General features: G+C 34.2%; 1 protein-coding gene across 1 annotated transcript in view; it reads right to left on the bottom strand.

Moving 5' to 3' along the window:
* Positions 1-985: 985 nt before the first annotated feature.
* The window catches only part of LOC149806285 (uncharacterized), a 478,750-nt gene continuing 467,397 nt past the window's right edge, over positions 986-12,338 (bottom strand). Inside the window, exons 60-61 of the mRNA XM_089935589.1 lie at positions 8,449-8,554; positions 986-4,420 (exon numbers count right to left, since the gene is read on the bottom strand). Coding sequence (XP_089791715.1) covers positions 4,156-4,420; positions 8,449-8,554 — 371 coding nt within the window. The 3' untranslated portion in view covers positions 986-4,155. The remainder of the gene's footprint in view (positions 4,421-8,448; positions 8,555-12,338) is intronic.

The following is a 12,338-nucleotide window of genomic DNA, read 5'->3' as shown; positions in this document are numbered from 1 at the left end:
TCGACATCATTGAATTCAGTGATCTTCTATTGGAATCTACATTGTTGAATTCAGTGATCTTCTATAGGTATCCACATCACTGGATTCAGTGATCTTCTATAGGCATCTACATCATTGAATTCAGTGAGCTTTTACTGGCATCTACATCACTGAATTCAGTGATCTTCTATTAGCAACAACATCGTTGGATTCAGTGATCTACTTTTGGAATCTACATCATTGAATTCAGTCATCTTCTATAGACATCTACATCATTGGATTCAGTGATCTTCTATAGGCATCTACATCATTGAATTCAGTGATCTTCTTCTATAGGCATCTACATCGTTCGATTCAGTGATTTTCTATAGGCATCTACATTGTTGGATTCAGTGATCTTCTATAGGCATCTACATCATTGGATTCAATGATCTTCTATAGGCATCTACATTGTTGGATTCAGTGATCTTCTATAGGCATCTACATCGTTGGATTTGATGATCTTTTATTGGCAACTACATTATTGAATTCAGTGATCTTCTATTGAAATCTATATCATTGGATTCAATGATCTTCTATAGGTATCTACAGTATTAAATTCAGTGATTTTCTATTGGCAACATCATTGGATTCAATGATCTTCTATAGGCATTTACATTGTTGGATTCAGTGATCTTCTATAGGCATCTACATCATTGGATTCGATGATCTTTTATTGGCAACTACATTGTTGAATTCAGTGATCTTCTAAAAGCAACTACAGATGCAACTTGATCTGGTTTGATTCCATAGTTCACAAAACTTAACATATTAGCAAAATAGGGAGTAGGCCAGCTTAAATTCTTTTGAAAGCATTGTTGAAGCGAAGGAGGAAATAGGACTTTTCAGATTTCTATCGTCAACTTTGATTCACACCTTTCCAATTAGGCATCATCAAGATGTGTGTGATGGCTGCTTGATTTGCTTGCAATGTAATATCTATCATCAAAAAAGAAGAAAGACTGAATCTAGATTTGTGTTTTAATTCTTGATTACATATAAGAACAATATGTTTATATCAAAATATATTGTGGAAATATATTCTCCAAGGCTTTGTATTAAGAATTCAAAACACAAAGAAAAAATATAAATGAAACTGTCAATATAGTGACTAAAGCTGGATGTGATGCATCAATATCAAGGGATAAAATCTCATACTAAATCTTCTGAATGTTGGTATATGATAACATTTTTCAAAAAGAATGACAGGCTACCCAGAACTTAAGCACATTTCAATTATAATATATATATATTTCTTAAAATGTTCTTATGAATGGCCACAGTGAAATCCTTATCCTAGTAATTAATTATAATGTTCGTTCCTTTACTAATAGTCATAATGACACCCATCAACTGGTAATGAATTAGCAATTTGAATAGTATACTGTATTCAGCATTAGTGACATTAAAAAGTCTAACAGAGTCTTCATTCACAATTTGAATGGTATACTTATTACTCTTTACATGTAAAGAAATCATCAACCAGATGTGGAAATAGATAATGCTTGCATGGAGAAACATATCAAACATAATAAACAGTAACAGGCTGTACAGTGAAAATTCTGTATCTAAGCAAAGTAAAATCATAACCTGTATGTATAATTTATTTTCAATTGATAAATGAAAAAATTGTTCATGGCTTTTTGGTAGCATGTTTTTCAAGATTATATTCTTCAAGATAAAACCCCAAATCTTTCTTATTAACAGCTTTCTATAATTTCAAGTTTAACAATAGCATAATATGACCATTATTTCAGCTACATGTTGATTAGACATATGGTACATCAATATGACCATTATTCAGGTGCATGTTGATTAGAGATATGGTACATCAATATGACCATTATTTCAGCTACAAGTTGATTAGAGACATTGGTACATCAATATGACCCATTGTTTCAGCTACAAGTTGATTAGAGATATGGTACATCAATATGGCCATTATTTCAGCTACAAGTTGATTAGAGACATGGTACATATATGTGACCATTATTTCAGCTGCAAGTTGATTAGAGACATGGTACATCAGACAGGGATTAGGATAAAAACACTCTTGATTAGAGACATGGTACATCAAACATGGATTAGGATAAAAACACTCTTGATTAGAGACATGGTACATCAAATAGGGATTAGGATAAAAACACTATTGATTAGAGACATGGTACATCAAATAGGAATTATGATAAAAACACTATTGATCAGAGACATGGTATATCAAATAGGGATTAGGATAAAAACTCTTTTGATTAGAGATATGGTACATCAAATAGGGATCAGGATAAAAACACTCTTGATAATAACAATATAAACAATAGCAAATGTTCAAAATGGAAATGACTTGCTCTATCAGAATCCTGTTTTTTGTAGTTGATGTTTCTGACTAACACTATACTGATCTCCTGCATAACAAAAAAAAAAAAGATCAAGAATTTTATTTGAGACGGAGTATACAGATTAAACATAAATGAAGAAAATGCAGTGGATCTTGTTTAAATATCTTATTAAAACAATGATGGTGAATTTTTCAACAAGAGGCCCAAGTGGGACTGATATAAATCACTGAACTTAAAATTATATTTTGGAAATTTAGATAGATTTGACTGCATTTATTGGCATAAATTCCATAAACTGAGTATCAGATTGTCCCAGGATGTAACTTTTGTCAATAATCTAGTTTAGACCAGAAAAAGTTGATAACTGGTTTTCCTGTTATGGAATCAATTTTATCCAATCTAATGAAGGGATAACAAACTTAACTTTTAGCCCAGACTTAACTTCTATAGATGGAATCTATGCATGGTTGCTATGGAACCTAAACCATGTCAAATACTGTTGATGAATATCCCAAAATAACATTTCTACCAGGACTGAGTATGTCCCTAAAAAATTAAGAAACACCAACAAGAAGAAATTAAACATTTTTACCAATTTAATTAACTGCAGTGGGAACAAGTTTACAACTGTTTTCAACATAGATGCCATAAAAACCACAATGATGCTTGGAAAGACGCACTGGACACAAATGTGAGTATGCCCAAGAACAATGGTACCTAGTTAGAATTTAAAAAATTGAAAAGTGAACTTGAATAAAAAGAATTGAATCAGCTGTTATTGTGAAAAATCTTTTTTCCACTTGTTTGCAATGGGAGACTCCCTAGACACAATTTCAACTGAGGATGCCCAAATAAACCTTTCTGCTAAGTTTGACCAATTAGCTGAACTATTCTGGAGAAATCTAAAATAGGTTTTCCACCAGGAAGCTATGGAAACCACATCATTGATAGGAAAGCCAGCCAATCAAATTTAAAAGCTAAAATAAAAAAACATCAACAATGTATTATCTTGTATTTGAAAGGCTGTCTCATGTAACATCTGTTGCTACAATACTTAAAGTGCATAAGCTTTTATCTCCTGTGCAGAGTACTGGAGACAATTCAACAACAGGCCTAGAATACTGGAAATAGGTCAATAACAAACTGAAAATGCTTTAGATTTCAGCAAATGCTAGATGCTGCAGAAGAAGCATCATAAACTTTTTAATGACTTAAGCTGAATTTAACACCTTTTGGATACCACTTTAAAGTCAACTGTTTTAATGCATGCATCAGATTAAAGCCCTTCAGGCATTTAAATTGAAACAACATTTCTTGTCAGTCTTGTGTATTATGTCTCTAATGTAAGTACAAGTGCAACTTTTCTTGTGTGCCTCTTACTCAAGTATCAGTCCTGATCTTTCCTAAATATATGTCATTGCAGATAATTACTCTTCAATTTTGGAGAACAGCTTTGGTCTTCTCAGGTATCATGAAGATAGGACTGACATTTGCAAAATCTTTCACATGCAATATGAATGTTCATATAAAATTTAACATAAGTATTTTACACAGAAGATATTTCTTTCCATGCTAGACACTGAGAAATGGCACTGATAAATCTAACTGGACATATAATGTTTTGTCTCCAAATCAAGTATAATGACTAACCAACAAGGTCTTATTTAGTATATACTGAAATGGAAAGTATATTCTACATTTATACAATTTTGCAAAATAAAATTATGACAAAAGCAGTGATACAAGCACATTATGTATATGTACAAAGTTGTAAACGTTTCATGGTACTATTTTGCTTTGATTATGCAGAGAGTTCCCAAACAAACTGAACATTGTCTTCCTCATACTGGGAACCAGGTCTCTCTTGGAATGCAGGAATATCCACATCTGACTGCTGGTGGTAGGGACTGTACTCAATTTCTGGGTTGGCATAACCTGGGTAAGGCCGAGCTGGGTAGGGACCAGAAAGACCATTGTCATAGATTGGGTTGCGAAAAAACTCCATTTCTCTATTATCTCCTTGACTGACCACTGACCGTTTGTCATTCTTGTCCTTCTTCACTTCCCTACACAAAAAAAGAGAAGAGACAGATGACAGAAAAAAGTCTGAGGAAAGAAGTCAAAATAATTATGTATTGATAACAAACTTGCAAGAAGACATCTTTTTCTGTGTATGTATGTAATGATAACAAACTCCCAAGATGACAACTTATTCTGTGTATAAAAAGATGGATAACAGACTCCAGCGGGGACAACTTATTCTGTGTACCTGAACTTGCACGGTAACATTACATTGCTAATGACTGCAAATGACAGATAACATTACACTGCTAATGACATATAGCATTACACTGCTAATGACTGCAAATGAAAGATAGCATTACATTGCTAATAACTGTAAATGACAGAACATTAAACTGCTAATGATTGTAAATGATAGATTACATTGCTAATGACTAAATGACATAACATTACATTGCTGATAACTATAAATGACAGGTAAAATTACATTGCTAATGACTATAAATGACAGGTAATATTACACTGCTAATGAATGTAAATGACAGGTAATATTACACTGCTAATGAATGTAAATGACAGGTAATATTACACTGCTAATGAATGTAAATGACAGATAACATTATATTGCTAATGACTGTAAATGACAGATAAAATTACATTGCTAATGACTGTAAATGACAGATAACATTACATTGCTAATGAATGTAAATGACAGATAAAATTACATTGCTAATGACTGTAAATGACAGATAACATTACATTGCTAATGAATGTAAATGACAGATAAAATTACATTGCTAATGACTGTAAATGACAACATAACATTGCTAATAACTGCAAATGATATACAGCATTACATTGCTAATGACTGCAAATGACAACAGATAGCATTACACTGCTAATGACTCCAAATGACATACAGCATTACATTGCTAATGACTGTAAATGACAGCATTACACTGCTAATGACTATAAATGATAGATTATATTGCCAATGACTAAATGACATAGCATTACATTGCTGATAACTATAAATGACAGGTAAAAATACATTGCTAATGACTGTCAAGGACAGATAGCATTACATTGCTAATGACTGTAAATGAGAGATACACAGCAAGAAGTCAAATTATTTTTCCACTGTATGTATTATATACCATTTTACTTTGAAGCAGATCTTGTTCACATGCATTTATGGCTGTAACATAACGTATTCACAACCAAATCCACCTCCATCACCACACCCATCCCCTACCCCATGGGTTTGAAATTTGTTCTTTTTCACATCACTGTTGTATATTTACACATGTATATTTGATTTATGTTGGAGTCTATTTCTTCAGTGCAAGGCTGTAGCATGACTTCAGCAGTTTCAACTCTTTTTTTATTGTATGAACTGTTTCTTGATGTAGATTTCACTACAATAAAGGCCTACAGCCTAACCACACTAAGAAAGGCTCTTTGATCTGTCGTTGTAGGTTGCGCACATCTGAAAATTCTTTCACATGTGCCCGCTGTTTGGAACTGTTAACAGGCTTAACATTAGCATTGGCAAATGTAAGAATGCCTTGCGTTCTTTATCCTTTAACTGCAGCACAGCTTTCCATTTTTCATCAACAGTTTCTCTTAAAGCTGCAGAAATGTTGGATCCTTTATAAATTTGGAAAACATACATCTGTTTTTCTCTCGACACCTTCTGTCAGAATAGGGAATCTATTTATGAAATACTGGTGAGAGTTTGAATTGTAGTAGAAGACCTGGTCTGCCATCTCACTGTGCTTCAACAATGGGTCTTTGTATGGCATTTTCTTTAGCCGGTCAGGGCAGTTTGAGATAAATAAATCTGCAATAGTTTTACAGAATTTTCCAGCTTATTTGCTTGATACTGTGCAATCTAAAAGTCAGTGAGCTCTGATTTTCAGGCAGTGTAAATTGAACCTGTCATTTCTCTGCCTAGAAACACAGATGGCTTAACAAACCATGTTAACAGCAATTGCAACAACTTCAATATTTTCCTCATTAATGTATGTATTTGTGGAGCTTCACACTGCAGTTCAAGACTGACTTGAGTCAACAGGGGCAAAGAGTTTTGAAGGAAAATGGTGGATGTTTTATTAATTGGTTAACTTGTACATTTTTCATCCTGGTCAAAAACTCACATTTTTATGTCAAGGAAGAACTTTATGGTTGGAGTTTGCTGACTTAGAATGAGCATGAGCTAGAAGATGGAGATGCACTGACCGACTTAGATGAATGTGGTGATTGTGGAAATGCTGAGAAAAGATTGCTGTCAGAGGTGAACAAAGAGCTAGGGCACTCTAAACTACGCTCTGCAGCTGTTGAGGACTTGGAAGAGGTATGCTTTAAAAACAACTTTGATGGATGCTTTGCTGCTGTTGAGGACTTGGAAGAGTTATGCTTTAAAAACAACCCTGATGGATGCTTTGCTGATTTCGACTTAGAAGAAGAGATAGTAATCTTTCTGTGACCACCATCAGATGTCAATGAAAATACAGAAAAGCAAATGCTTAGACCTGGATGAACTTGTGGCAGACAGATCCTTCTTCACCCGTGTAAGTGCCCATTGTCTAAAAGTCAATCAATACAATCTGCAAAACTAAGCCATGTTGAAATGACATGCTTTTGCACTTAAGTTTGCTGAGAGCCATAAAGAAGCTGCATTTGTGTTGCTTTACATTGATTTTATCAAAATAATTATAGACATCAATGAGTAGTTCAACCACTCTAACATAAACCTTAGCTGCACCCTTCTCTCTGCTACACTCATGGGCAAGTATAATCTGCCAAAATCTTTACTTAAATTGCCTCCACTCTGACAACAGCCAAATATGTCAGAAAATTATGGCAAAAAACGTTTTTCAAAGACTATGAAAAATTGTCATTTTCTCCCCACATCCATATGCCTTTGTGACGACACATGCTTTTCGCAATTGTCTTGGCCACCATGCAAAATTGAAGTGTCTACTCAATACATATTGCAAAGTGTGAAAGTCTCTCCTTTCCTTGAATTTTTAAAATATGGCCAAATCACAGAGTGCTCTTGTCTGAAACTTTATAAGTGGCACTTCTTTGCAGGATGTGAATTATCACTGGGCATTTTGAGGTTGTTATTATTCAGATATTTAGCTTCACAGTCACTAGATCTACAAGACTTAGTGCTGGGAGAATCAATAATCTTTTTCAATTTGACCTGCTGTGTTGCTAAAAATTGCTTCATTTCTTTTAGAACAAATCCAATGAACACTATGGACCAAAATGTATGGTCTCTGGTCAATGATTACCAGAATGTAAAGATGAAATACAGGCTATGCCTAACTGAAAAAAATGTATGGTCTCTGGTCAATGGTTACCAGAATGTAAAGATGAAATACAGGCTATGCCTAACCAAACCAAAATTCAAATGTAGGATTGTTAGCTATACAAAATAAAGTGATTCCATCGACTGGTTTGAATTAACTGACCAATCACAACAGACCACATTGTTTCTAAAAATTAACTGAAGTCAGTGATTTCTTGACAGTTCCGATTTACTTGGGTAAAATTAATGCCCTCTAGCTCGTATTGTTCATCGATTGGTGGAACACAGCAATAAAATTACTTGTCATGGGGATACCTTTCTTACAATAACAGCAAAACAACCGATATTAATATTTTGAAATTTCTGGAACATTTCTATCTTTGTCAGATCACCTTAATTCAGACAGCAATTTCTGAACAGTTCCAACAAAATCAGAACAGTAGGTAGCCCTGCTGATTGCAATGATTTATGCCAGCTACTGGACTCCCTTTGTTCTTACCAGGTATCCCCAAGTTTTTCATTAGGACCCACAATGTCTGAAGAATTCAAGCCCTATACTCGGAGTGTTAAAGGCCTACAGAGTTATGATCATCATCTCAAAGCACTGAAGTAACTTCAACTACTTACATATACAAAGTAACACAGAAGTTTGACTGCTCATGCAATATGGCAGTATATTTAAGTAATTGCACCATTAAGACAAACAGAGAGATTACAACATACTGTATTTTTTTAGGATTTATGTGATCTTACCTTGTTAGACAGACATAACATCCAACAACAATCAGTATGAGAGTCAGGAAACCCACTCCTCCCCCTATGGATCCACCCAATATGGCATCCTGGTTAGACTTTGGTACTGAAAAGAAATATAACATATAGCTAATCCACATCTCTACACATCAGAATTGGTAATTTTAACTCTTAGCCATGGTCCCCAAACTTTCTCCATTCATAACTTGAGTAGCTAGTCAGAATCACTATTGTTGGACAATGTTGAATAAATGCTGGAAGGTGGGTCGCAGTGAACTGATTTTGGTGTATAGTAACTAAATCTTGAGCGAAATAGGTAAACAGGTAACAAGTCTTTTGAATACTATTTTAATAGCAATTTGAAGAAAACCGTGGACTCTTATAAGGGCTTAGTTTAGGTGTACTAGCTTCAGAGACAAGTTGCATTTCAGAACAGTTGTTACTACAGGTAGATGATTTTCCAGCAGTAGAATGGTGGATGTCCTGGTGAAGAGGTTGGGCATATGTTAGGGCATGCATTAACAAAATTCTGTCCTGTCTCAGTAACCAGAATCTTGACATGCAAATAATCCATGACAGGAGGTCATCTGTTGTCACTGGTGTCAAACAAACAAATAATCAACTGCAATAGGTCTTCTGTTCTTACTGGTGTCAAGCAAAACAACAATAGCTTGATGAATAAGATTAGTTACAAATTCAATAGGAAACATCAAAACACTGCATTTGCATAAATTTCATTGTACAAAAGCAAGACAATGTTTTCACCACATATTAAACATAAGTTACTGACATTATTTTTTGTAACTGAAACTTAATACTTCATAATTCTTGATAAAAAAGGTGGACTTACCATTTCATCACCCTATTCAAAAACACTTTGGGCAACAAAATTCTATGATTTACATAATTAAGACAGCCACACAATACATTACCATATAAAACAGACTGTATGTGATTGAAAGTAACATCCACCATCCAACCACATAAAGCTATGTAAACTTTACATGATCAAATTAACCTCCTTCATCCATCCACATAAAGGTATTTGAACTGTATACAATTAAATTAGCATATATCATCCAACTACAAACATATATCTGTGAACTGTGTATCATCGTCTATTATCCAACCATATAAAGGTTTGTAAACTGTATATGGTCAAATTAACATTTATCAAACAACCACGTAAATGTGTGTAAACTGTATATGATCAAAATTAACCTCTTTGATTAACATCTATCATTCAACCACATAAAAGCTGTTGGTGCCATTTTTATTAGTCTTTGGTATGACTTGGCTGGGTTCAATCCAGTGACCTCCGACAACTGAGCCAGGTGCTCTAACCACATACTGGTAGGTCATCGGAGTGGCCCCATCATGAAAAACCAGTCTATATAAGTGTACATGTTAAAGAACAGACAGACTGAAAAATACAGAAGATAACAATAAAACAATAGTTATTCATTTATGACATGTATGTAGTTTGATTTAATTTCTTGCAAAGTGCATGTAGCATTAACAGATAAAGGTAAAGAGATCCAGGCCATGGTACCAGAGTAGTGAAAACTGTTTGAATAATTCTCTGCATGGTTTTGGAACTTGCTTATTATTTTGTGCCTCAGATCACAATTAGTATTGTTCAGGTTAATACACTTTGAAAAGGTTTTGGAGATACCTGGGTACCATTCCATAAACATATTTGTAAACAAGAACATAAAATAGTTTATTCTATTATGAATAGCTATTTGATGTAACTAACAATAAATACTCTGAGAAAACATCGTATTTTATGCCTAGAATGATAATGACATATTTTGGGTAGCTGTGGAGTTGCAGTAATAACAAACAGGTGTGTTCCATTAACTAACTGGTCAGCATAACAAAGGTTCCAATCCAATCTCAGATCAGCCAAAGTGTGATTGCTTGATGCTAAATGGGTTTCTGTACCATACAGTGGTGACCAATCCAAACCATGCCATACACTGTTCAAGCTAGGCAGACTTGGAAGAGCTTATCACCCAGACATGGTTCTGCCCTGCCCCTATTTGTTACCTTTGATACCTGTTTCATTAGTAAGATTGTCACTCCAGATTTTCTGGTACCATGCCCCTTCTGGACTGGCATGTTGTTCTGTACTGTGTTATAGACAGCAGTCTGGAATTGACTTGACTGTGTACACGTAAAGCAAACATTTTAATGCTAACAGTGTACATGTACATCACACATTTTAGTGCCAACAGTGTACATGTACAGCACACATTTTAGTGCCAACAGTGTACATGTACAGTACACATTTTAGTGCCAACAGCATTCATGTACAGCAAATACGTTTGTGCCAACATTGTACACATACAAATTCTGTCATTACTAAAAATCAAAGCCAGGACACCATGTTGAACCCATTTCTTTGGAACCATACAACAGTAAATTATGTGTAGCAAAGTTGCTTACAATGTAACTTATAATATATTCAAGTTTGTGAAATTTTTAAACACAGGTTTTCATTAAAAAACACACAAAAATCAGCAAATGCCAAAAGCCACTATAAAAAAGACTAAGACTGCTATGATAAGTATGACATGGTCATAAATCTGTATGTGTTTCATAGGGCAGAATCCATTTCTGTTGTCAGCACACAATTAGGTCAATTTTAACGATACTAAAATAAGCCTCTTACAAATTATCTGAGGGATAGCTGGTTTGGCTAATATGTGTGTATTTTATTAAATACTAAAATAAGCCTCTTACGAATTATCTTAGGGATAGCTGGTTGGGCAAATAAGTGTGTATTTCATTAAATACTACAATAAGTCACTTACAAATTATCTTAGGGATAGCTGGTTGGGCAAATAAGTGTGTATTAAATACTAAAATAAGTCACTTACCAATTATCTTAGGGATAGTGGTTGGGCAAAAAAGTGTCTATTTCATTAAACACTACAATAAGTCACTTACAAATTATCTTAGGAATAGCTGGTTGGGCAAATAAGTGTGTATTTTATTAAATACTACAATAAGCCTTTTACCAACTGGAGGATTTAGTTTAAAAAATTGTGTCACCATCCCTGATTTCAGAATGCTAAAGTAATGTATACATGTTATATACTGACAGTATATAAAAGTCTTTTTTGTTATTTTCTTTTTCCTAATATTTTTTACATAAATGGAAGCCTTTCTCTGAAATCTCATTGGGAAGTCCAACTGACAAATTGAACTATAGAGATTTCAGTAAGTTTCTGACATTTATTTAGAATCAGCAGATTCTTTAATGTGTTTCTTTACCCTTTGGGCCTTCCTCTGCTCCATGGGTGTTCATTAAGTTCCTTAAACAAATTAATAAATGGTTCAGACAACAATGCATGTAGATATTCTTACTACACTGATTCAACTGAGAGCATTCAAATCTGTTCACTAAAAATTCATGGAGTATGACTGAAAAATACTTGACTTGTGAGGTTTTAATATAAATGTAGAGAAATCTGTGCCAATTCCATTAAAAAGAATTGTCTTTTGGTTTCATACTGGACCTGATGCAGTGTAAAGTTTTCCTAACTGAAGCAAAAAAAAAGTCATCCTCTTGTAAAACTCTGCCTCTAAACTATGAACACATGGTGACATGAATTTTTTTACTTTCTCTTTGAAAAGCACCCATTTCTTTCCTTTGACAGAATAGCATGCTTCGTGTGACAGAATAACATCCTTCCTGTGATAGAATAAGATGCTCAGCCTCTGGCTTCACTTCAATAATGCCCCTTATCTTATCACAAAAGTTTGGATCAGGGGCGCATCTCTCATCTACTTACAGTCAAATCAACTGGTTTCTTGCTACATACTACATTCAAAGTACTAGTTCCAACGGTGCTGAAGCATACATGTGATAGAACAGAGAA

The sequence above is a fragment of the Sinohyriopsis cumingii genome, chromosome 2 (assembly GCF_028554795.1).
Source record: "Sinohyriopsis cumingii isolate HCF-2022 chromosome 2, ASM2855479v2, whole genome shotgun sequence".
NCBI classification, from domain to species: Eukaryota; Metazoa; Mollusca; class Bivalvia; order Unionida; family Unionidae; genus Sinohyriopsis; species Sinohyriopsis cumingii.
This window is presented reverse-complemented; position numbering and strand designations above follow the sequence as displayed.